Genomic DNA, 27,712 nt, shown 5'->3' on the forward strand with positions numbered 1-27,712 from the left:
GTCAACATGAGTAGCAGTTTCAAACATAGATACTTCATTTTGTCTGGATCAGTTCACCCCATCTTTAGTTTGCACAGAATATTCAAAGTGTTGTTACTAGCATTTGCAAAAGACAGCTTCAAGTGGCTGATTTTTCATGGCAAGGAAAAAGTTTTGAAGATAAAATATTTCTTATTTATGAAAATACTTGCCAGTACCTCTGCAACTCTTACTTGTAACTTTTTAGCTTCTTTTACTGCTTACAAAACCACACACATAACAGAAAATCAGGCCTGACTTTGTATCCTCTCTATGACTTTGGGGAAATCTGTTCTTTAACTCTGCATGCAGTCTCCCTTCCCTTGACTTTGATTAGATTTAATTAGACTTTAACCCACCACATTCCAGGACAGCTGGGTTCTAGTTTTACAGATGCTTCTGTTTGACCACAGGCAGAGCAAATATTGATTTGACCTTTTTGTTTCCCGGTGTCCTCCATTTGTTACTAGGTAAAATCAGATGAAGACTTTAAAGGATGAAAACATGTAAATGTTCTTCTCCTGCTCCATCTGTATCTCTCCCTTCTATTTTCTTCACATTTTCATTTTTTTCAAGAAGGCTGAACTTACCTTTTCAGCCCGTGCCCCTCTCAAAAACATGAGTGGCTTCTATTTGTGACAAGTTTTATTATGACTCTTGCTGCTTCAGCGAGGTGGAAGTTACCTCTTAGGTCAAAAAGCTACAGCTTTGCATGCAAAGTGGTAAGAGTATAGAGTCTTCATGCTGGTTTATGCCAGGTTCTCACTGGAGTTTTAATGTATAGCAGATTCATCGTATTCATTATTGCATATTATATGCCCTGCTCCAAGCTTCTTTCACAGAGAGTGTGAAGCCATTACAACCTTAGCCACTGTCGAGCTTTCAAGCTCTGGAGGTCTGTTCAAGTGCTGGAGATCCACAGTATGATGAAGGGAGCAGCAGTCCAACACTAATACGACAAACAGGACACCCATATGACAGTCGTAACTGAGTCTTGCATGGTGGAGATGGGGAAATGGACAAAGCCTAATTTTCCTGTCGGATATAATAGCAGAAGGTGTAATAAAGCAAACCTATACCTGTTATTCTTAAAAGGTGAATGGTGTTTTTGTCTCACTCCACCTTTTCCTACAACACCTAGAAAAACGAGAATTCTGTTAGAAAGGGACCAATGGAAGTTGCCTTAAAGTTCACTTCATCCTTTCTTCTGTTGCTGAGGCTGGGATCAGGTTGAATAGCATCAAAATCAGCTGCTTGATTTCCAGCAGGTATTTGGGTGCATTGTTCTGGTCTTGCTCTTCATTGCAAGCATTGGGAGCCTTGAATAGCAGGAAACACAAGTCCCAGGGTGGCAGTGGAGCTTTTGCTCTGCATTGAAATCCCAGAGAGTATCTCTGCAGCTGTAATTTTAATTATATAGGATGATCCTCTGCCTTTTACAGAGCAACTACTCAGAATTTAAAAGGAGCCTGGAGACTTCTGGGGACAGGCAGGTTAAATTATAGTTATTACAAGGCAGCTATTTCAAGATTACTACCCTCTGAATAGCAAATCCCTTACCCCCATGAAACCCAAACAAAACAAAAAGTTTACTTGTCCTTCCAGAATTCTTCTGGCATTCAATTCATAACTTGCAATTTTTAGCCCTTCACCTCAACACTTTCTTCTGCTTTGTAGAAAAAAACATAATCATTACAGTTTCCAGGATGTCGGACTAAGGTCCTGAAATTAAAAGTCATAGATACTCATTTGGTTTCAATAGGTTTTTATGTGTAAATGCTAAAACTGGTTCTTTCATGTGCATGAAAGAGCAGGGGAGTGTGCATACCCAAATCTGTACATTGTTGTTTTTTTCATGGGGGTAGGTTGCTAAACACTTCCCAACATAAAAGGTCCTCATAGTCTTCTCCACTGCGTTGCTTAAGGTTGGGCTTGCATGACTGCCCAAGCCACTCCAGTGCACTGCTGAAAAGAACTTGGCTCCCACATCAGTATCTGGAGAAACACGGGCTATGTTCCCTCCTGCCACAGCTCTCCCATTGTATTCCTACCAAGGCAGCAGCATATCCTCCTCCTGGGCATCCCACAAGTGGGATAAGCATCTGTTCTGAAAGTCAGCAAAAAGGCAACAGGTTTGCTGTAACCACTATGCCGATGCTTGTTCCCAGTGCTGGCCCATTCTACATTCTTTCAGCATAGCAGTTGAGAGACAGCTTAGTCGGGTAGATGAGGAACCAGGTGTCTCTGCTGCAATTTGAACCTTCCATGGTCAAATCCCGTTGCTGACACGTTGCCAGGAGCTGTTACATTTGCATAAAGTTAGTTGTGAAAGAAATTAGGCAAGTGGCCACGCACTGAGTGATGAGATTAAGAAGAAATATGTAACAGTTCCCTCATTTGCAGAGCACAGTCTAGCAAATGTACAGAATTAAACTGGTTCTGTGGAAAAACTTTATTAGATTCTGTAATTAAAAATGTTTTCCATAATGCATATTTAGATTGCTAGTGGTGCTGGAATCTTTCACTCTAGATCAAAAAAAAAAACCCCTTATACATCATATATGTGATATAAAAAAAATTTATGCAGGAATGATACAGATGTAAACGTGATCAGTTGCACTGATGAAGTACATTCACAAATGCTTCTGCCTTTATCCACTACCCATAAGTATGTTTGCCCACTCAGAAACCCAACTCCCTAGGACTTGTAAAATACCAAAGATCATCTAACATTTCATTACATTTTAATTCAACATGCAAGGGAGATTTTTCATTCCCTGGGTTTAACCCAGTCATCCTGATGTGAAATGCACATGGTACATGACAATAAGCAATAAAGTGAGGTGCAAACTGGGCCTGTCTTCAAAATCAGACATCTTATAGATACATGGGGCTCTCCATTCTGGCCTAATTCTCTCTGACAAGGCAGATACTGTCCTGACCTGCCCAAGCAAGCTCAATATGCATGTGACTCTCCAGCCTTTCTAAGAAATGACTGAGCTTGTTCTTAAGTGTAAATCACATTTGCTTGTAAGCTATCTGCCCTATCTCTGGCCATTTTTTGTGGGCATTTTCTAATGCTGTTCCAGAATCTATAATCTGTGGATGGTGGATATTAGGGTGCTTTCCTGCCAGGTCCGATTACTATCTGTTTATGAACCAGTTGTTCATGAATGTGTCTAATCCTTGTTTGCACCTACCAGTACTGTCTACCTTCATAACTGTGGCAGCAGGTTCCAAAAGTTTAATACCCATTATGTAAAAAATACTTACTTTTATCTGTTCTGAACTTCTTTCCTACTAATTTCATTGAGTGTCCTCTTATTACAGTATTTCAGACTTTGCTAATAACAGTTCTGCAGTTGTTGCTGATTGACCTCACTTTATCCATCACTTTAGTGATTTTGTAAGCCTCAATGTAAGCATTTTGGTTCTCTTATCTGTGCCTCTCCAATTACATTACATCCTCCTTGAGCTGTGGAGACCAGAACTGCACACAGCACTAAAGGTTGTGGGAGGCCCATGGCTGTGTAATGTGGCAGAATTATGCCCTGTGCCGTGTTCTTAGTACCTGTGCTGGTGATGCTCAATGTCTGAGTTTTTCTGGCAGCTGCCGCTCACTGAGCTGTTGGTGTCAGAGATGGCTCCAAAATCTCTTTCCTGAGTTGTAGCTGCCATTGCTGGGTGTAAACATAGGTTACTAGGTTATTACATGTATTTATCATGCATTTAGTTAACTGTGTGAAGCTCATCTGCTGCCCACTCTCTGTTTTTTGAGATCCTTCTCACAAAAGCCTCTCCAAGAGCTTAGTATCACCCCCACACTTGGACTAATTGACAATGCTCTCTGGTCTCCAGGCTGTTGATGAAGATGTTGAATGTAGCTGGTCCTGACACTGACCTCTGGGGACTCCACTACTGCCTCTTCTCTATCCTGAGAAGTGACCTTGAAGTCCTACTTGCTGCTTCTTGTCCTTTAACCAGCCTTCAGTCCATAAAAAGGCCTTTCTTAAACCCTGCAGCATCTTAGGTTTTTTAATAACCTTTAATGTAGAGCCTTAGCAAAAGTGTTTTGAAAATCCACATATGCTTTGTCTGCTGTATCACCTTTGTTCACATTCATTCTGAATACCCTGTGGGCCACCACTAGGCTGGTAGAGTGGGATTCCTTTCTACAGAAGCTTTTGTTTTCCACTTTGCTCAGAAAGATACAGACAGACTGTTTTTATACATGCATCAACTTTCTGGCACAGTTGCTCTTTTTAATGATAGTCATACACCTGCAGTTTCCCACCTGCATACCTTCGGACTCAGGTGAATGCCATTTGGTCCTGGTAACACTAACAACCAACTTCTCTATTTGCTTGGAAAAAAATCTTTCTCCCTTCCTGTAATCCTTTAACATTTTCTGTTTCAAATATTAATCTTATTTAATAAAATCACTCTCAGTTGTGTGAGAGGGAAGGCTTACGCAAGTGCTGCAAACCCTGTGAAACAGTTTTCTCTCTTAGGTTAGGCATTCTTGTAAGTGACTTGCAAACACTCCTTCTGCACTTCTTCCATCTTTTATGCACCAATTTGTGCTGTAGTAGCAACTCAGGTGTGACAGACCTAGTGTATTGAAATTTATATTGGGGCAGTCCTCTTCCTTTTCAAGTCAGTGGGAATTCTGTCTCCTTAATGGCAAGATCAGGTGCAAGACAACATAAGTCTCTAAAAGAAAAAATCCAAGCAGAAGTCTCCTTTTGCTGGTCTTAGCTAAAGAGGACATATCCCTGTGGGAAGCAGGTTGGGCTGTCCTTAGTTGTCATGCCTAAGACCTGTCTCACTGTGCTCCCCAGCCTGCGCTGTGATAGATCCCCCTGCCTCACAGGAATACCAAGCATGGCCTTTGTTGGGTGTCTTGGGCCCTTTAGCTCCAAAACCCTTCACCGCTTCACGGCACGGTGCATTCTGACTTGGATCTGAAGTAAACTCCCAGCATTAAGCTGGTTGTTCAAGTGGTTGGGACAGAGAATGAGAGTTGAAACACTTGTTACGTCCTTTGCATGAGAGGGTCTGCCTGGGATATAATCGGCTCCATCTAATCTTCAGAAAAGTGCTGACCCAGTCTAAAATTTTCTGAATGTTCCACTAAAAGAACAGTGGGGGTTTTTTTCTTCCTTGTTTTGTTTGTTTGTGTATTTTTGGGAGCATGCCAGTTTTATTGACCTTCTGACGGCTCCCTGCATGAATAAATCATATCATGGGGAACTTTGCTTAGAAAAAAGACACCCAAGGAGATTCTCCGCTGCTGACCTGAAAGCTTACAAGGAGACTGGGTGCAAGTGAAGGTGTCCTTCAAAGGCTGAAATTTGGGTGCTAGCTTAGATTTAAGTGTACACTCATCTTACCCCAGAATGCCCAGAAATCCTCAGGATGCAGAATTGAGGACAAAAGTGCAGTTCCCATTGCTACACAGCCTGAAGCGGGGTCCAGAAAGGTTTTGGACACAGAGCTGGAGTTGAATTAGGTGCCTGCCCAGAAAAGCCATCAGCGCACACAGACAGTGCCACAAAGGCTGTGTTTCCATGCGACTGCAGTCCCGCGGCTAGCCTGGGAAAGGGAGGCAGGACTGAAAGGCTGGGCACGGGATCACAGCCTTACTGCCTAGGCAGGGGTTTGTCCTCTGCCAGCTTGTGCTGTGGAGGGCCTGAGGCCCCCTTGAACCTTTCACTCACCGTAATCAGCACTTTTTCTTACTACAAACAGTCCTTTGGATGTGTGAGTCATATTTGGGATTGTCAAAACCCCTTTGATGACATGGCCTGTGCATCCATTAGGGGTATGTGATTCAGACTAGGAGGAATGGGGTTGAGAAGCATTTGAAACATTTTGAAGAAAAATGTAGGTAATAGGGGGTTAATCTGTTTTTCCCTTGAATGTCTGCTTTGTTATGCCCAGTATACACTCAGCTTGTGCAGGGCCTTGGCAGAACAGCCCAGACCTGCTCCCGCCAAGGTCAGCATTACCCCTTCACACTCCTCCGCCTTTGCGCCCCCTCGAGCATCCCCTTTTTTGAGCTTCACCACCGGAATCTTCTCCAAAGGTTGGTACAGCAGGTTCAGGGCATTTGGAGGCTCGGTTTCCATGGCAGCCGGGCTCCTCTGCTCCCAGACGGCAGCTCTGGAGGAGACAGGAGGGAGAGCAACAGAAAGTCATTAAATGTGTCAATTAGTATGCAGAGCCAGGGCTGCCGTGGCAGGCAGTGCTCACAAAGGTGGGCAGTGGTAGGGGTGCCCTGGCTGCACAGTGGACCAGGGGGAGATGGAGTCGCAGGCATTTGGCTACAGCAGGCAGGAGCTGAAGGGCAGCTGCCCCTGGCTGAGGCAGCAAGGAGGGTACCACACCGGCCACATACCTGCTGTCTTAAGATGAGCTCTCTGGCATCATTCACACCCCGCAAGCTAAATGCCCCAGAAATAGGGAAGTCCCCAGTTTCCTGTTGGGCAGGAACAGAGACAAAAATTACACATTCTGAAATTTGTGCATCTGATAACCAGTCAGATATCACAGTGACGTTCAGCTGGAGAACTGCAGAGAGGGGAAGGAGAAGGGGAGCTTAACTCAGATGAAGATACGATATTTTCTCTGCTGCCACTTAGCTTGTAGCGCCAGGCTGGGCAGACAACAGGGCTCTGCTAGATTCCACTTGTGATGCCGAGCGACATGCTGCCCCCTCCTGTAGAGCATCCAGTTTCTGTTGGACGTGGTCTTTTTCTTCATTTCTTGGCCTAGTCTGGTTTTTTTTTTTTTAGATTTCTCTGTTCTGTTAAATGATCGCAATATTTTGTCCTGGGTTGATAACATTTCAGTCAGAGCTGCATGTATTTTATGCAGCTGTACAGGAGCTATAAATGTTTTGCAGTGTTTCTGAATAAACAATGCAATGTGACAGTTGGAGATTGTTAGAGGGTTTAATTCTGTTGTGATACATATGTGCTGAAATATTTAATCTCTAAGAGGAAAGCATTCTAAGTATCTTAATAGGACATTGACTGGTGCTATTTCAGATTTTAATTTTCTTTTTAACAACTGCTGATCACTTTCTCCCATCATTTCATTTTCCATGGAAAGAATATGCGTAGAGAAATTTCAGAAGGATTTGCCTATTAATTAATCATTTTGTTGTTCCTTGCTTTTGTTTAGGCTGTAAGGTAATCCATTCCCTTCCCAATGTATGTTTGTTCCCTATAGTATGTTTTAGTGCTTTACCTGGGATCCAGTTGTTTTAACACATGATTTATTGATCTTGTGTGAAGTTTTGTTTGTTTGTTTTTTCCTGTGAATCTCTGTAAAATGTGCCTTCCCTCAGTGCAGATCTTGAGTATCTGAGTTGTATACATGGAGCAGTTTTGAGCAAGGGAAGAATTCCTCCAGGAATTCCTCCTGGAAGTTATAATGAAAATAATTTAGAGACTAGTGGTATTGCATTGATCTGCTTCTCATGCCCCTGCCAACCTGTCACCGTGCCAAACTGCCCAGGGCCCAAAACACACTGGGAATCCCCTGGATGTTGGGCTCCCTCAGATTCAAGGAGGTGCCACTGTCTGCAGAAAGCTGCCCTCCAAAAGCATGATGTTCCCTTCCACCTCCCAGCCCTCCAGCAGCAGACACTGCTGACATTTTTCTTAACAGACCTCTGTAGGTCTTTGCTTCACTTCAGAACCAATTTAGAGGATGCACGATACCAAAAAACATGCTGTATAGAATGTGTGACCTAAATTGAGTATCAGTCACATTTTATTTTTAATTATCTGAGTACATTTTGTTTTAAGTTTCCATTCAAACTGAAATCTTTTGGGAGCATCTGGCAGTTTTGTTTTGCTGGAAAACACCAACATTTTTCATTTCAAAATTTCTTGCTTAAAAGTGTTGCAAATATTTCATTTTGTGAAAATGTTCAGTACTTTTGCCTGATACAGAATCAAAGGCATTTCAAAACATCAATAATTCTCACAAAGAGTACAATGTCTTTTTTTGACCACTGTGGTTTTGTTGAATAGATTAATAAGGTGACTGTAAGTAGCCTAGGGAGAAGTTTGTATAAATCAGTTTGGATTTATTGGGAAAGAGAAGTTTAAGGGGAGATGTTCTCAGTCCAGAAGAAGTAAAAGGTGAACTTTTCTGCTGCTTTGTTGAGTCTTACTCTGTTTATCCCATCCTCACACTCTATTGCTTCTGATACTTCTGAATCACAATGTCATGACATGATAGTCAAAAGTTATTGTGATTCTTCCATCAATCAGTCCTGAGACTAAATGCAACCATCTCTTCCTTTACAGAGCTAATTATTCTCTCTTCTTCTTTGTATTGGCAATACAGAACAAAAAGGTCTAGGGCTCAGTTCCACATGGACTGCTTCTGGATACCGTTGCACAATATAAAAGTATTATCCATTTCTTTAGAATAGTAGAAAAAGGTTGAATTCTAGAACCTGCATCCCAGCCCATGCTTACAGATGCAGCTCTGTCTTTCATTTAAGTTAGTGCATTTTTCTCTTTCTTTGCATACGTAATACCTATTATTCTCATACTTAATATCAACAGTGATAGTATTCTGTAGTATTAACATCAAATATTAAATTTTAAATATCTTTAAATATTAACAGTATTGACAATATTAATGATAAGAAGATTTTCCCGTGATTATATCATGTTAAAATTAATTATTCTGGAGTTGAATTTGTGGCAAATATATTGTAGTGATTGGCATCCATCCCTGTGCTAATAATCTGCAGAAAGTGTATAGTAGTTCTTCCCTTGTCCTCCAGCTGAGGGCATCATAAGTGACTTGCATGGCATGGCCTTGGCATGGCCACACAGAGATTAATTTGACCCTTAGTGCTAAAGCATGATCACAGAATGTAAGCCTTGGACAGAAATAATAAAGATATTTACAGGTGCTGAACTTGCAGTTGTGTATTTCAACTTAGACTTCTCAGAGAACAAGGACATGGATAGTAATGATAAAGGACTTTTGGCCCAGTGTTAGGCATTGCAGAAGAAATTCCTGGTGCAAATGCAGAAGAACCAAAAGCTGTACTTCTGCTGCAAGACAGAATGCAAATGCATTAACTGTTTTGGAGGGAACAACTCCCTGTGGTGGTAGACATAATCCCAAAACCCCTAGAAATTTGGGGTCAGTCTGCATGCTGTGATTCTTTCCCCAAACCTCTGCGTGAGTTTCACCTAGGGAGAGCCCAGAGGCTCGCCCCGAGAGGCTGTGCTCCCTGACTCAGGAGAAAGCCCTATTTCTGGTGGTGGCAGCTGAAAAGCACAATTTCATCAAGGTTTTCTGACAGCCGCTCACAACCTGTGAAATCCCTCAGGAGACAGTAGAAGTCCCCCCTGCCAGTAAGGGCCCGTGGGGTCTTGCAGGGCAGTGGAAAGCTGTCTCTGTGTTCCGTTGGAGAAGGTACTGGTCCTGTCTTACTCTCTTTTATTGTCTACCCCTTTCTTGCAGAGGAAGAACAAATGAGCAAGGACACTGCAGTTTTTGTGTCCTACATGCTGGAGAGGTGAAATTATATTTATTATTCTTATTCTGAATATTGTGTTCTTTTCAGCAGTGTTCATTCTGAATATTGCATTCTTTTCGCTGAAGCAGAAAAGGGTTGAGGCTTCTTGTAACTTGGCAGTGTTTTGACCATAGGTCACCTTATGCAGGAGGCTGTTAATGTTACCAGGTATTTAGTGAAATAACTGAAAGGCACACGCAAGATTAGGGCTGAAAGAGTCTTCCCAGGCTTCAGCCCATTCATAAGGGGACTGAGTGCAGTAACTCAGAGGATTATGTGGGACATAGTGCTCACTGATGACTGCTTGTGTGCTTGCTTATTGGAGACACTTTGCAATAGACAGAAGGCTGATTGGTCATCCATTCCTGCATGCCCTGGTCTATGGTTGTGACTATTTTGCTTTTTTCTCCAGCTCCTGTCCTCCCTCTGTGCTCCTCCCATCCCCACACCCTCTTTTCTCTTCTGTTGGTATTCATCTTGATTCCTTTCCCCATCCCCAGGGCGAGGCTGTTGAGTTGTTGCTTTGTTTAGTATATGCTTCTTCATTAAAGTGCTTCTGCTGAGCATAAAGAGGCCCTTATTTGAGTAAGTGCCCATCAGGGGGAGTAACCTGTTTAACAGGGATAGTTCTCCCCTGCTTTCTCTAGAGCCAAGACAGTCTTGGACGCAGTAACTTCCCTCTGCCGTTATTGTGTCAGGCCTGTCACAGGAGGACGTGGATGCTGGGAAGCTGTCTGACCTTAAAGAGTAAGAAGTCGGATTGAATTTTGTTCAGGAATTGTCAGACTTAATTCCTGTCTGATAGAAGCATGATCTTTATTGGCTCACATATGATACTCATTGTTATCACTTCAGAACTGGCAAAGAAAGCACATGTAGCATTATTTTTGGGTTTTAAATGGCTAACCCCCACTTGACTATTTCCCTAACTCAACAATTCTCACAGAAAACTGGAGCCACCTCTTGCTTTCCAGTAAAGGTGTCATACTGACCATAACAGTGAGATCACCGTAAGACTTAAATACCCTTATCAAATACACTGCAGTGCATTTACTATCATGCTATAAATATTATCCTATGTAACTAGATGTAAGTAACATGTCAAAATTAATTGACACAACATTTTGTGATGGAGTCTTCAAGAACTTGCATTAATCCCGTTGTTTCATTACCTAGTTCATGGTTCTCAGCAACAGAGCACCCAATCACTCATACAAAGATAACTATGCAAAGCGTTCAAAAGAATTGAAAAGAAAATTAAAACAGATCAAATACACAGTTCAGCAACTTGGAGGACATTCATTTAAAATGTCAGTATTCACATGGAATTGCCATGCCAGCAAGGCACCCTCCTTTGTCAATGTTAGCTACTCAGTGATAAGCCAGCTGACAAAATGAACATGAGACTTGTATAACACTCATTTTGGATGTCCTGGAAGGCTGGAGCATTTGTACAGAATGGGTCTTGCACAATACAGTGGGTTTCCAAACTCAAAATCATTATGGTAGGAGGAAGATCCTTTCAGGAGAGATCTTAGTGGTTAAAAAAAGCCTCTTAGCTAGCTCAATGACTGAAGTGTCTTGAAGGGGTACTCCTATCTGGCAGAGAGGAAAGGAAAATACAATGGGGCTGCAGCCTAAGTATGGGGTCAAGGCTAATGGGAACCCCAGAACCACCCCCTTCCTGTAGGCCATGGTGAACCATAAAATGAAAATACCGTGATGGATACAAGATCCAGGGACATTTTCAATGGAAATAACCACAGAGGCCAGGATGCAGGGTTAGGTGAAGGTGACAGCCTAATACACAGAAAGAATAATAGATTTGCCTGGCAAGAAAACAAAGAAAACTATACACTAAGGCCTGAAGCACATAACATTTTAATAAGAACATCATTGACTGCATTTGATAATACTCTGTGGATCATCCTAAACATGTCCAAAGAGTATTATAAAGTAGCATGACTTTAAAAGGAAATGCAGGCTTTATGGAACAATATTTCAAAAGTTTTCATCTGAAGCAGATGAAAAATATTCTGAAGTACCAAGACTCACAAACAGTATTAGGGCTATAGTGACCCACTATCATATAACCAAGTTAAAGTGCAGCTGCTACGGTAAGCCCATTTGTAATGTTTTACAAGTGACTAGAAAAAGTATTATTATGTATGACATGTACTGCAAGGGTGTGTAGGAGCCTCATGTAGATCAGGACTTCATTGACCTAGGCATTATACAAGCATAGGTCAAAAAACTAGTCCCAGCATAATTTAAATATTTTAGTACGAGATTTTCACAGGGATTGATTTGGGAGTCCTAGTTCTAAGTATTCCTGAACTGTCCAAAACACTGGGTCTGTAGACAATCTCAGAAAACCTCAGACAAATTGAAATATGTTGTCTTAACAATATGAGACATTAATTTCCCACTGGGCTTATTTTGAATGTCTCTGGGACCTCCTTGAATCTAGGCAGCTCTCGAGTCTGGGAATGCTGCATGTAAGATTTATATTGAAGATCGTACAGTTGACCTGCACTTTTAACAATGGAGGTCTCAAAAAACTAAATGACTGTCCTAACTACTTTGGTGTAAAATTGTAGCCTGTTTTTAAAAAACATGTGGCATCTAACCTTTGAGCTCCCAGTTTTACTGCAGATCCTACTTTTATTTGAGCAGTGAAACTAAAATTATGTTTATGCGTTGATTTTGAATTAGTTATAGTATTACAGCAGTGCAGCGAGCAGAGGACTCAATGTTTAATAGGATTCTTATTCATCCAGAGAGGAAGGTGAGCATGCATGAGGAAGGAACCACCCTCAGTGCTGCATGGTTAGAGTAAGGAGTAGCTTCATCCTAGGAGGAGGTAGAAGATTTTCCAGAATGCTCCCTTGGGGCACTGCAAAATGTGTGAGGGAAAAGCAGGGAGAGTAGGTGTAGTTGTGGGTTTCTTTCCCACCCACCTCTTCTCCTTTGTCTGCACACCACTAGCATTTGATGAAGGATGTGAGGAGTACATTGCACAATCCATGGTCTGGTGTGGAAATCCATGCGTGCTAAATCTTCAGAGAGCCCCTACCTGAAATGCAGCAATGCTGATGCAGAGTTCTAAATACTTTCAAAGATTGCTGTGATCTTCCTCTGTTCCCCAGGATCGCCTAGTAATGAGCAAGTTCAACAGGCTTTATGTCAGAAAGCCAAACCTCCACTGTGATGACATGCCATCAGGGAATGGATCCACCCAGGGAAATTTTAGGGGGCATTTCTTACTAGACTGACACCTTCTGTGAATTCTTGCATGTCAGGAGATTATCTGGCCTTCTTTTAGAGACAGAAGGAAAGATGCTTCAGCATTCACAGGCAGAATTTATAGCTCAGTGTTGGTGTTAAACAAATGCAGTCATGTGAATTCCAAGAGCCATTGTATACACAATGCAGTATAATGTTTCCCAAATGGAAAATGACAGTGCTGAGGTTAGAGACAGGCACTGAAAAGAATTAAGAAAAAAAACCCAAACCAAATACAAAACCAAAACCCAAATCTGTGGTTCCAAGCTCTCTGCTGGTGTAAATTCTCCCTTTACACCAGTGTAGAAATTCAGCCAAGAACTATAAAATTATTTCAGCACTGCTTGAGCTACACTTTGGCTCTTGTGTCCAAGAACAATATTTTAAGCATGGCTTGAGGAATAATTCAACATATGAATTTGATAAGAACAATTTCGAATTTTGCAAGCTCCATAGGAATGAGTAATTTTTATTTTTTTTTTGTAATAGCAGTTACTGGTATTTTTAATGACCATATTGCGTGTTGTTTGATGGATGCCTCATTTCAGAGCAAATGCCTGTTTAACTCATAGAATGATGTCACGGTACAAGTGAGGAGACAACAACTAGAACTCATGGAAGGAAAGCAACAGAGAATTTTTTCTGTTCTATTTTACTGAAACTTTTCTCTTGTGTTTTCCAGTTTATGTAAACAAATTATGGCCCAGAGAAAGTGAGAAGCAGAAAACATCATCAAGACTGCAGAAAAGAAGGAAAATGAGCACAAGGATCTTGCCATTGCCTTGTTTATTAGCATCTGGCTGAGGACCAGTATAATTTAGCCTCTCTCAGGTCCCTGCCAATGTGGCTGTCTATCTGCATAGACTTAGATTAGCCTGTTGACACTATGAGTGTAGACATTCCCAGTGTGGGCACTGAAAACGGATCAGGACTGTGGCTGTGCTCATACTTCTCCTTTGCTCTTTAGGCAAGTAGAGATAGGTCTTCGTAGAAAAAGGCAATTGCTAATTCTCTGAAATAGTACGATTATTGGTCTTCCTTTTAATTCATAAATCCTTGCTCTGCCTTCTTGATGCTTCTGGCTGGAGAGAGTACATCTCTGAACTCTGTTCAGGCAGTCAGTAGTTGACAGATTTGATCTGACATGACTTGCCCAGCATCATACAGGTAGTCTGTGAACAAGCCAAAGTAGCTGACATAAAATGGTTGACTTCTTTCCCTTTTGCACTGGTGGTTCAAAACAACCTCTTTCACTTGTGGGAAAGATGTATTCTTAGGATTTGTGAAACTAAAGACTCTGCTCATTTTGTTGCTTCACATATGTGTGGGCAGTTTGTTAATCTTGGTATTGTAAGCCATGTGATAAATTAACCACCCATGGAAAGAGGGAGAGGCTATCTAACAGAATTCAAAGAACTGGAACATCTGAGACATTTCAACTAAAATTTGTGGTACTCCGATGCAGTGTACATTATAGAAACACTTTTGTGACACACAAGGGAGAAGTAAAGCTACAAACCAAGCTCTGTTGCTCCCCTCTTCTCCTGTGATGTAATTTGACATGACCTGTAAGAGCCAGACATGCTACATTAAGCTACAGTAAATTTGAGAAAAATGTGGTTTTCAGTAAAATAAATATGGGAAAAGGTTGTGATCTCTCGTACTTGAGAAATAGCTTTCAGACTTGACATCGGGAGTAGAGATTTCCTAGTGAACACAAACTGGCTTATGTGGTATGATACTTGGCTTTCAGAGTCTGCCCTTGAGTAACTGCTACTTAGAATCATAGAATCATAGAATCATTAAAGGTTGGAAGAGACCTCCAAGATCATCGAGTCCAACCATCAACCCAACAACACCATGCCCACTAAACCATGTCCCTAAGCGCCTCATCTACCCGCCTTTTAAATACTTCCAGGGATGGTGACTCAACCACTCCCCTGGGCAGCCTGTTCCAATGTTTAACTACTCTTTCAGTAAAGAAATTTTTCCTTACATCCAATCTAAACCTCCCCTGGCGCAACTTGAGGCCATTTCCTCTCGTCCTTTCGCCAGTTACTTGGGAGAAGAGACCGACACCCACCTCGCTACAACCTCCTTTCAGGTAGTTGTAGAGAGCAATGAGGTCTCCCCTCAGCCTCCTTTTCTCCAGGCTAAACAACCCCAGCTCCCTCAGCCGCTCCTCATAAGGCTTGTTCTCCAGACCCCTCACCAGCCTCGTTGCCCTTCTCTGGACACGTTCCAACATCTCAACATCCTTCTTGTAGTGAGGGGCCCAAAACTGAACACAGTATTCGAGGTGCGGCCGCACCAGTGCCGAGTACAGGGGCACTATCACTTCCCTGCTCCTGCTGGCCACACTATTTCTGATACAGGCCAGGATGCCGTTGGCCTTCTTAGCCGCCTGGGCACACTGCCGGCTCATGTTCAGCCGGCTGTCGACCAACACCCCCAGGTCCTACTTGTTGATATTGACTGTGCAGTTCAGCTAGCATCTCATCATGTTACATCTGAAACCCCCTATTTAAAAAAGCAAACAGAAGTTAGGATTTCAACTATGGTACAGACTTCTAGAGGTCAGTTTTCCAATGCATGTTAAAGGTTATTTTTAAAACCTCCTTGGCCCTGGTAGCCCAGACTAGTTGGGATTAATATAAAAGTAGAATTTGATATTTTGTAAACTGTTTGCTTTGAAAATCAGTAGCTGTAGTTCATTAATATTGCATTGCAAAATTGTTTTGCAGTTGACTTGGGCATGTTAGATGATCATCCCAGAGCCTGTGAGGATTTTAACATGAGTTGTTCCAGCTGCTTGTCTGCTGGTACCTGATACCTCTCTTCATCCACTGGTATAACCAGCAGACACTCGGGTGTGGAAATAGTGGTAGGGTACAAGTGATGTAGTGACAACTTTTTGTGAAGCAAAACACAGGACTTCACGTGAGTTCAATATTCTGAGTTGCAAGTCAACCCGCTGGAGTGATCAGTAACTGTACGCTATGGCATAACTTGATAGGCAAATTAGGAGAATACAAGATGTTTTAGAAAGGAGAGGTCATCTGGTTCAACATGCCAAGTCTTCTCTGGCTTACAGTAATGCCATCTCCCTGCTTTTTCACCAAGGTTCTGAATTCCCATCTTCAGATCTATATGTCCACTGAATTCGTTGAAATATACTGTTCAAACTGTCTTTCCTTTCTATTTACCACAGTATACCTCCCTTTCTTTTCACTTAGATTATGATTTATTGTTTAATACTAGAAATTTTTCTCATTTTGAAGTAAAGAAATGATATCTTAAAGGAATAGAGTTCTTTTTTTCATTCATACACACTTCATCCTGGGACACCGAAGAGCTGTAAATTCATTACTTTTCAGTGCTGCAGATTTCTACTCAGTTAACTTTCCTTCTGTCCCTCTGATAGGGGACATTTCTTTTAATCAGAGTTGTGAATCATGTCACCTTCTTCATAGCACTCGTCTGATCTTACCTCCAGGGCACTTCATCTTCATTTCTTGGAAGAGTAAGTGCTCTGTAATGCAGTAACTACTACAGTTTATTAATTATCCTGTGTATTTGGCTGACCCAATATGATACTGTGTCATGTAAAACTCAACAATAGATACAGTTTCTATTTCCTTTCAACTTAGCATCTGAAAAGGTCTTTGGAAGATGCTGAATTGTAAGATACATTAGGTCACTCACATATTCTAGTTCCATGTGGTATCTCTCCTTCATTCCACACTTTGGCAGAATCATTTCTAGCCCTCAAGAAGCATTGCTGAGAGCAACTGCATATTGCAATGTGTGGCCCATCTGCGTAAGAACATAGGAATAGCTTCTCCAAAGGCCCCTCTAGTCCAGGATTCTGTCACTGTGAGTAACCAGTGCCTGTGGAATAGTAGGAAAACAGGTTAAGTATATATTAATATTTCCCTCATGTACTCTCTTAGCCTCCAGCACTCTGCAGCTCAGGCGCTTCCTGGGCCAGAGATGGTATCTTTGTGTTTGATAGCCCTTGTCAGATTAAAACACCTCCATGAGTGTGTTTAATCACTTTTTGATCCCAGGTAAGCCTTGGGGGTTGGCAGTATCTTGTGGCAATGAGTTCCACAAGCAACTGTACGTTATGTGACGGGGTGCCTCTTTTTGTTTGTTATGAACCTGCCATTTACAAATTTCATTTGTTGTCTTCTGGTTCTTGTGTTACGTGAAACTCTTTGAGTAATTGATCTTTTTTCATCTTCTCCATACTGCTCATGGGTTCATAGAGACTAATGAGAAGAATTTTATCTCCAGCGATACAAAGTTGACACACAATATTGAACTGATGTTGCACAACTGAAGAGAGAATTTACAGTCTAATAAATGTTGTTCTAGACATTGTTTAAGTTTTCTGACAAGACCTTGGTAGAATTAATTAAGAACTTTAGACATAAGCCCCTTTGGAATAGACATGAACTAAAGCAGGGTTAAAAGTGAAAATGAAAGGACACATCTTCAGCTATTGGCTAATAATGTGCCTTATTTCATAATTCAGTAACCTCGTGTTGGAGTGGGATGGCTTGTTATGACTGTGAAAATAATATATTGCTTTTCTGCAAGTGGACATGGCAGGACTGATGATATTTTAAGAGGAGACATTGACTTTGTCTGGAAGGCCAAGGCGTGGAAGAAATGAAAATAACAATTATTGATTTTTTCTTGTGCTGAGAGAAACGTTTGCCAGCATTTTATGAGGGGGAAAGAGCAGATGTTCACCAAGAGTGGAGAGGTTTTCAGTTTTAGCAATAAGACATGATAATTTTTGCAGAGAAAATTTCTTTGCGGTTATATCATCCTGAGAGGGGGAAACAAGTCAGAAGACCAAAACATAAATAGCGAAACTACCCTGAAACGCTGTAATTCTGCAAGTATATAGGATGCTTTTTTAGGAGGGGGTGAACAAATGAATCAAAAGGCATAGCTTCGTTCCGATGTGACAAACAAAGATCCAGTTGCATTAAAGAGACAGAGTGTACACTTGTCACATGACAGTTAATTTAAGCATATGCTGAACTCTGTTTCTGCTTTCAAGGCTATCACCCTGAATTGCAAAAGGTCTGAGATCAGCAGGGCCCTGGAGAGATGCAGCAGTCAAGCCAGACAGGGCATTGGGCAGGATCAGGGCTGAAACCCATGAGTTAGTCATTCAGGTTCATTGGGCTCACAAAGTAAAAAAATCACTTTTATCCCGTTGGCAGAAAAAGCATCACTAGTCTTTAGAGAATATACAAAGCGTGTGACACGTTACTGCAATGTCACGCTGTGGGAATCGTGGGAACCTGGGAACGCGGAACATAAATGAGGAAGTCTGTTTTCCAAGGCTATGCAGTTGGTTGCTGTGCTTTTTACTGCATGAATTCAGAGTAATCAACTACTTAAAGCCAGAAATTGAAAAAAAATGGGGAAAGGGTTATGTAAGACAATGTCTGCATAAGCTGGGGATTGGATTTGACGTCCTCTCCAGGAGTGCTGGAGCCTCTCCAAATACAGCCACCAGCATTTAGCAGGAAGAGAGATTACTCCCTGTTCCAGCTAGTCCCCGTCATGTCCTTTGGTGAACCCCTGCAGCACCCTACAGCATGGCTCTGGAGCCCCAAAGCCCTCTGTCATACCCTCAGCACCACAGCCCCCAGTGCTGCTGTGGTAAGCCCAGGTTGCAGCTGGCATGCATTGCAAAAGCGTGGCCACTCCATTCAGCCCTCCCTCTTCATGGTACAAATGAGTAAGGCGTAAACCTGGTGTGAATTGATTGAGTGGTCATCTTAGCAACATTATTTCTTCTGCCTTTTGCAGCCCGTGGCTTGTGTGTTACCAGCTGAGGGCTCTTCCCTGTAGCAGTAATACTAATGTGCAAGAAAGCTGGGTTTACACTGGATGGATGGATGGATGGATGGATGGATGGATGGATGCAGACCTTTGGGCAACAAAAATCAACTGCCACAGAATTTTGTACTACAGGCCTGGTTTCCTTCTTAAAACTGAAATTTCTGCATTAGACAAGCCTCATCATTTCCTAGTGCCTGTGAAGCAGGATACGGAACATATGAAGCCAGAAAGTGAACAAACTTTAGCAAACTCTAAAATCAGATGCCCTGCTTCAAGGCTAAGACATGGTGCTTCTACAGCAATCCTTGAAGCTTGACATTTGCAAATAGATGAAAACAATGTTCAAGGTTGGCTTATCTTATCTGGCACCTTCCAAAGTGCTAAATTCATTTAAAAGATGAGTGCTGAAAGTGGTGACAAGTGGAATGATATTGTATTGTTGAAAGTGCAACATTTCATACATGGGACAGTGTGGTGGTTTCCCCTTGGAAGTGCTTCTTTGGAGAACATCATAGGTCACTGATCTGGCATAGCAGTCTCCTCCCTGTGGATAGTTTGCACATTGCAGAAGCTAATTCACCAGGCTTTCTGGTTTAGATTCTAGCCCAATATTGCTAGTAAAAGCAACTAGTGAATGTAATACAAGGCTATGGCTGGGCTAAGGAGCTTTCATAAACTGACATTTGGAAGCAAGTACTTAAGTCCCAGAAAGGATCTGTAGAAGTGCAATTCTAAATAAAAATGAGCCATAATAATGCAGCTGCTTTCAGGTAAGCATCAAGAAAAAAATACCCTAATTTGTATCCATAAAATGGTCATTTTTTGCAGCATTTTTACAGCTACAGTATGGATTTTAAAGTGATAGCATCTTAAGTTAAAACTGTAATGCTTTTAAACCTGTCATAACCTTAGCTAGACTGAATATAAAGATGTTATTTACCTGCAACTGTAGTCTGCTTAGCACACAACCATTTTAAAATTACATGTATCAAGCAGCACTGCAATTACAGTGCATAGCAGGGACTTTATCCTGCAGAATGCTGATGATAGTTGAGAGGTGTGTAATACTTGCATTTCTTATTAAAGCATACGCAGAAGGCATCCCTTTGAAGCACTCAGCACCTTTAAAGTTTGGTCAGTGTAGACATGTTTTCCTTCATTGATCCTTCTTGGAAAACACCCCTTAGCCTTGCTGAGAGTTTGGCAACAATGGGAAAAAGGCGCTCCACATCTCTTTACTGCTAGTATGGCACAACTGTGGGTGCTTGGACTCACCAGTCCAATAAAGATCGAAAGAAGCTCACAACTGTCTGGCAGTTTGTTTCAGGCATCCTGTGAACAGTGGTGTCAAGTCCTGGGCTTCAGTTCAAAAAAGCTCTGAAGCATGTGCTTCCTTTTAAGCACATACCTAACACAACCCTTAATGCTTTTCAGAGCTGAGTGAGGGTTGACTCAGTAACCTCTGATCATTAATAGAGAAGGAAATGTGCATTTAGAAAAAGTGCCTTTGGCCAGGCCCTGACCTGTGGTTTTGATGTGGCTGAACTGAAATCTGAGTTGAAACTGAAGGTGCTCTTGGACCACGGATAGATGCTCAGCCTGCCACAGGTGATGCTCAGTGTTGCACACATACCCTGTCTTTATTGCAATGCCATCTGGCAAGAAGAGCACTTATAATACTTTTATTGATACTTTGCAAGGCAGGAAATATTATCTTCACAAACATGCTGAAGTGTTGGAAGTAACTTTGCCTAAAATGATTGATACTGGCAATGATAGAGATGGAGAGACTTCAGAACTTCTCAGTCCTGGACAAGTACTCTGCCCAGTGAAGTCTTCTGCCTTCAGGGACAGAAATGGACACAGCTCCAGGCAAGATGGTGTGGGAAGAACACCAAAGAGCCCTGTGGCTCATGCTTATCTGTAAATCAAATTCTTGGTGTCAATACTGATGAGTCAGTCTTGCTATGACTGCAAAGGGAGACAGCTAGGTCTGTGATGTTACAGATCGGTTCATCGCAGAGCCATCATTTGGTGGCAATTTACCATCATCGCTCTAAAGGTGTGTCTGTCATTCATTTTCCTGAATGACATTGGAAACTCAGCATAAAGTCTTACCACAAATACACTATGGTTCTGTAGCAAGGAACCATGGGAAAAGAAGATTTGGAGAGTGGTTTTTTTTAATGCTTTTTCAAAATCTCTTGATGTAAGATGTGACAAGTAAGAAAAAATAGAGACACATTTTATTTTTTGTAGCTTTCATTTATTTTTAAGAAATGAGTCAAAGAAATTGCTGAAAAGAACCAGTAGCAGAGGCTATATGATGAGCAGATCTAAGAGACATTTTAATATTTGATGAGACCAAAAGCTTCTCATCACTAACCATCTTTTAATGGCACTTGCCCTTTGTCTGGGTGTATGAGGCTGCATGTTTCTAAGGGACTAACTTTTCTGACTTTCTAATGAAATACCTCTCAAGATGGGGATAAAAGTGGTGATTTGGAGCTGTTTGGTTGCTATATCAGTTTAGGTTATGATAGGTGGGAAACTGAAGCTTTGTTTGCATCTCAGCATGTTCATGTGTTACTTCAAACACTCCACATTATTGAGTGACTTCTTGGTCAAAGATGATTAAAAATACTGATGCACAGAGCCTTACAGCCAGTCTGCTTGACAGAGGAGTAATCTAACACAGAGATGAATGGGCCGAATTGAGCAAAGCACTTAAAAATGTGTATCCATTCTCTGTCAATGGAGTGCTCATATGTATGTTTTCAAGTTAGGTGGAAAGCCGCAGGAATTGGGTCCCCTTTTGAATGGCTCTGAAACTTGTGCACAGCAACCTGCATTGAGTCAGAAGCAAATCTGCAATGTAGCCAGGAACTGAAGTCAGGAGCGCTGCCTTTCATTCGGCATCCCAACAGAAAATACTCCTCCATCGCTCGCATGACATCTCATGTAGGGGGAGGAGAAGAAGAGCCTAGTAATAGACCAAGTCTATGAAAGTTTTAGCATGACTTTCTGGTTTTATGGAGTCAGTAGCAAGAGTTGACTTGTGGCGATGCACGGAACAGGATTGAGCTTTCAGAGCTGTAGCTGTGTTTTTGGTATGCCGCACTAACGCTGAATTACTGACAAATAGCTGGAAATGGGTGTTCTGTATGATTTAGAAATAATGTGAATCCTGACTGAACTTCTGTTGGGTTTTCCTTCCATTTGCTGTTTCAACATGAGAACAAGGAGGGCATTATTTATAACAAATGTAAAGTCCCACAAGGAGAAATGATATTTTGAGTTGACAGACTCTTGAAAGTGCAAATGTAGTTTTATAACTAAATACATTTTCAGACAAGAAAATGAGAGTTAATCAAAAGTTAGATGTCCTTGAAAAAGCTTTCCTTTTTTTTTTTATCTTCCTTGGAAATATTCACAGCTGTCTTGATGCAAAAGTAATCATAATATCTATATACCTATATCACAGTATCTCAGCAGTTACACTATTTTAAAAGCACTTGAGTGGATTTCTTTATTGATGTGATCCAGTCAGAATGGGACATATCAGGAACAATAAATTGTTTAGAAACTCAAAATAAGAGATTTTTTAAAATTTAAATTAAGGTTAGAAAACCTAATTTTAAGGAAGTATAGCATTCTGGGGAAAATGAAAAATGTTCTAAGAGTCTTTCAGAAAGGCATTCATTCAGTGAAAGATCCCATTCAACATGAGTTGATTTGGGATAGAAGTCCATGTCTTAGACGTTCTTTATTATCAAGGGAATATATCAAAAGGACTGAATTTTTTTTTAAAGCTGTGTAGGACTGGGTAGTTAATGTGGAACAAAATAATTTGATGCATTAACTTTGGAAAATATCAACAGAAAATAGCATTGCTTTAATTCACTCAGAATTAGGATATTAAACCATACAGATCCTGATGCTACCGTGTCATGCAGGCAGATTACTGTGTCTTCATGGATTTCAGTTGATGTCGCTGAGTTTCTAGGAGAATCATCAGTGCAGATTTCATTTCATGAATCTTTTTTAGTTTCCTGAGTGTTAAATTGGAGAGTAAAACCGGCCTAATTTAAAGTGGGTTGGTAGGCTAAGTTAATTAATGATTTTATAAAGCTTCCTGTTCCTTGGGTACAGTGTGCCAAGTAAATGTTAAAGATGAGTTTGCACTTCAGAAACAATGTCTTTGGAGATTCTGTTGAGAAACCTTCATGGTAGTGATTGTTGTTGGGGGGGGAGGAGTTTGGGCCATGAATCCCTAGTTCTTAGAAGCTCCTCAAAGTGAATGGTATGAGATGGGGAAAAAAGAAACCATGGTTTCTCCTTATTTAATGTCTTGATACTCTCCCTTGTCAGGGTCTGGAGGAATTGTTTCTGACTCTTTCATTTGTTTTTATCAGGTTGGGGGTCACACCATGCTGCCCATTCGTTGGATGCCTCCAGAGAGTATCATGTACAGGAAGTTCACCACAGAAAGCGATGTCTGGAGCCTGGGGGTTGTATTATGGGAAATCTTTACCTATGGCAAACAGCCATGGTATCAGCTTTCAAACAACGAGGTGTGTGTAATACATTCTCAAACTGCATTGGGAAGGCTGGCACGTTAACTATTGGTGTAGCTTCTTTGGAGAAGGGACAGCAACAAATTTATTTAGTAAAGGAAAACCCCTGATATCAGGTATTTATGGTATTGTCATGAACTTCGTGGTTGAATTTCTTCCTTTTTACCCTTTTCTCCTTAGGGTGCATGGAAGTTGTCCAAGCGCAACTATACCAGTTTGAATTTAGCTTTTTTCTTTGGATAGGATAGAATCTGCTCTGGGTATTGAGAAAGACCATGAGGCAATGAAAAGGAGCTTAGCTATCTCCTGAACAGGCTTTGGGTGACTTCAATTCCATATCATATATGTCATTGTTGCAGAGTGGTTGTCCAAAATCATTCTTGAAAAGATTGAAAATCTGGAGATCTCTTGGCAGCACAAGTAACCCCTTTCCAGAGACTAGCCACAGTGATACTCACAAGTTTAAGGAAGGAGAGAGGGAGAAGCACTGATGCTCTGTGTGAGCAGGGTGAAAACAGCCTCCTTCTGAGATGAGGTGAGGTTGATAGATGTGTAGGGAGAGGAGGTATGGGATTACTTCCTGGCTATCATTCCCTTATGAGAGGAAGGGGCAACGTGGGTGAACTTGACATTAGTGAAGTTGTTGCTCCTTGACAGCTTACACTACAGTTATTTTTCCAGATTGCATCCCACTGTTCATGCATATACCGAGAAACACAGCCCTTGGCAGAGTTGGCGGGGTGACTGCCACCAGTGAGGCTGCTGTGGCGATTAGCAGTTAACTCTTCCATGGATGACCACCACGTAGTTGGCACAACTGTGCTGATCCTTTCCTTGTGATTTCTCATAGGTGATTGAGTGCATCACTCAGGGCCGAGTCCTGCAGCGACCTCGCACATGCCCCAAGGAAGTATATGACTTGATGCTGGGCTGTTGGCAACGGGAGCCTCACATGAGGCTCAACATCAAAGAAATCCATTCCCTCCTCCAGAACTTGGCCAAGGCATCTCCAGTCTACTTGGATATTTTAGGCTAAAGTCTCCTAGCATTTCTTCTTATGGGCTGCGGGAATGAATGTGTTCAACTGCCGCTGAACTCCATTAAAATGTGTTCTTAACTTTGACAGTACTAATGACAAAGTTGCGGAGAAGCTTTCAAAGGGCAAGCAATGTGCACTTCTCCATCTGTAGACACAGTATTGACTTTTTAGACATTACTGAGACGTATTTCTTCTCTCTCTCTCTCCCCCCTTCAGTTTCTATCATTTTTTTCTTCTCTCCTGTCTTTCTAATCAATTTGGCTTCTGCATTATTGTAACTCTGCATAGACAAAGGCCTTAAAAACCTGATCTGTTATATCAGCAGACTCTTCAGTTTGCCCACCACAACTAACAATGCCTTGTTGTATTCATGCCTTTGATGTGGATGAAAAAAAGGGAAAAATATATTTGACTCGAACTTTGTGATTTCTGCTGTACAGCTACTGGAGTTTCTATGGATTCACCTCAATTTTTTTGCTTTGGCATGTGGGTGGAAAAAGAAGACTGGTGTTCTCTACGTGAAGCATGTTCCTTGCGGAGATGAAGCCAGACGGAAAGAAGACAGTCTTGTGTGATACACTATCTGGAGGAACTAGGGGATCAAATGGCACCCAACCCCACAAAAACACACTGACATTATTTGATGGACGGCAAGAGGGGGTTTAGCACTTTCCTGAAGAGTCTTTCTGAGGACTATAGGGATTGTTCAAGGAGGTGCTTTGCCAGCACCTTTCATTGCCAGATACAAGTAAAAGGGAAAAAGGTGCTGCCTGCACTGCACACAATTACGTTACAACATGATAAACTAAACACATGCCCTTATTTTGTCTTCTGGTAGGCTATTGTCATGCCACTCGTATAAAAATGTTCTCCAGCTGGTCTTTTTTAATAAAGGCTGAAGCTAGGCTTATTAATGTACAGTATTAATTTCAGGATCACATGTTGAAACTAAGGATTTTGATAAGATAGGACAAGCTATAGATGCTGGGGCAGGTGTATCTTATACTGTGCTTGTCCAGCAGCATATTCCTTCCTTCCTCAATCCTTTTTCTTTTTTTTTTAACCGTGCAAGCAAAACTGTGCATGGTCTTTGTCGATTAATGCCCTTTGTGCAGAAACTATCACTCATGTTGTAGTACACCCTAGTAGGCATAGTGAACTCATAACGATATAACTTATATTTCCTTAGAAGAGGCTAATGGAGGACATTAGCCATGTTAAAATGCCTTTACAATGTTACAGATACAATAGGCTGATATAACATGAATAATCTAAACCATGGAGATCACTGGCTATGTTTGAGCCATGGCAGGGGATAGAGATCTCTAGAGAAAACAAATTACTCTGAGGTTATGGCTTACTATTCAGAGTGCAAAGACCCTGAGCTCAGCACCATGTTTGTATTGGTACTAGTGCTGTCATTACCAACATCCAGTCTTTCTTAAATAATTTATTTTTAGTTGGATTGGCACTGTATGTGTACAACATTTGCATGGCCACTGTGTTGATGACAGCTGCATGGGCATACCTGTTATTTTTCAAACCAGAAGTTGACAATTTCAAATTTAGAGTTAGGATTATTTTTAATATGAATTCTTACAAATGAAAACCTACCTTACCTGTTCCTCAAGACTTTTGCCTCCCTCTGTGAGGGGGCGTTACTGCAAAAAAGTGATCTTTCTTTCTGTTTTCTCTTTTTGTTATTGATATGAGCCAGATCAAAATAGTCCTTCATCTTTGTGTTGGGGATATTTTATTTAATAAATTAAGCATTTTATTTTTGTAAGTGTTCCCATAGCACATTTAATATATAATTTGCTTGCATATATTATTTATTGAGGCACTTTAGGTTTTTCCTTCAGAAACTTTTAGAGCTAGCTCATAAAGATTCTGAACATTTTCAAAAGAAAACAGTTCACTGGACACTGATGAAGTTTTACCCTTCTCAATGTCATTGAAAAGGCAGCATTACAAATAAACATGATAGTGTAACTATAAAGCCATACTCAGTATTTCTTTAATAAACTAGATGTTATTTCTTAACCGCTACTGAACTGGAAACACACAAAAAGCCAGAGGAAGATTCCTACAAAATGGGCCTTAAGATTTTATCTAGACTGTCTTGGAAGTTCACACAGAAAGCTAGATAAAGACCGAGCATCCAGCAAAACCCATTCTCTTGAGAATCTGAATGTTGTGTTTTAAAGGAATTTGAAATTGATTTTCAAAATAACAGTGGTGGGAAAGAAAGGTGTCAGAGTCCACTCTTACTGTGCAGTGGGAGGAGGCTGCAGGTGGTGGAGGGGGGTGCTAAGTTTCTACCTGCTGTAGTCTGTCTTAGTTTCTTATGAGCTGAAGAAAAAGGCATCTGAGATGCTTCTTCTATTGGAAAGCAGGCTCCAGCCTGAAAGCAAACAGGTGGGTTTTGCAAGCACTGAAAGAATGTATACCAAAAATAACCACAAAACCCTGAAAATGTACTTAGTGGCATCTTCTTTTTGATTTACTAGTGAGACTATTAGAGTCATTTCAGAGAATAAATAGTGTTACAATGCATTGTGCAATAACATAGCAGTATGTTAAACTTCTAAAGGACCAAATGTTCTACAGAGCCACCGGTATGGATAACCTTGACCTATATCATTAATGTTCTTGATAGTGCATAAAATGTATAATCACAGTAGAAAAGCTATAAACTGTAGCTATACATAGTTTGCATTTGTTCATGAAAAGGTGGGTAAGTGTAGCAGAATGAGCAGAGAAGAGGAAGAAATATGTTAAAATCACAATGAAGGGTGAGTATATGTGCATATTCATCATGCCTGCACTGTCAGCTAAATCGTGTACACTGAGTAACTATGACAATCAGGCTCATTTAAAAAGTCTTTCTGGACTGTGCTATGAACCGATCATATATATAATATATATTATATATGTGTGTTTGCATATGGCATATATTTATACACACACATAGCATATACATGTATGCCTATGTCTGTTGTATTTTATTTATATATGTGCAGACATGCATGCACATGATGTATGGGCTGTGTGTATATGTATAAATTTACATACACCTACATTATTACAAATGATGATTAGAGTGCTATTAATAAATTGATAAAGTCTGCTGAGTAACCAAAATATTTTTTTTCTTTTGATATTTCTTCTTCTATGTTTGTAAGATTCAACTTTTTAACTGGTGTGCAGCAGAGGCAGTGCTAGAATGCCAGAGATAAAACAACAAGCACTTTTCTTCCCCAGATGATTGCATAAAAACGTTTCTTCCATTCCCATCTCACTTGTTGATTTCTCACAATGAAATGAACAGCTAAGCTTCCAAGCTCAGAAAACAGAGTTTGT

General features: G+C 41.0%; 1 protein-coding gene across 1 annotated transcript in view; it reads left to right on the forward strand.

The window, feature by feature from the left end:
• Positions 1-24,744, forward strand: part of NTRK2 (neurotrophic tyrosine kinase, receptor, type 2) — a 190,387-nt gene extending 165,643 nt beyond the window's left edge. Inside the window, exons 15-16 of the mRNA XM_009328121.1 lie at positions 23,149-23,307; positions 24,161-24,744. Coding sequence (XP_009326396.1) covers positions 23,149-23,307; positions 24,161-24,346 — 345 coding nt within the window. The 3' untranslated portion in view covers positions 24,347-24,744. The remainder of the gene's footprint in view (positions 1-23,148; positions 23,308-24,160) is intronic.
• The last annotated feature ends 2,968 nt before the right edge of the window (positions 24,745-27,712 follow it).

Source organism: Pygoscelis adeliae, unplaced genomic scaffold (assembly GCF_000699105.1).
Source record: "Pygoscelis adeliae isolate BGI_AS28 unplaced genomic scaffold, ASM69910v1 Scaffold45, whole genome shotgun sequence".
Taxonomy (NCBI): domain Eukaryota; kingdom Metazoa; phylum Chordata; class Aves; order Sphenisciformes; family Spheniscidae; genus Pygoscelis; species Pygoscelis adeliae.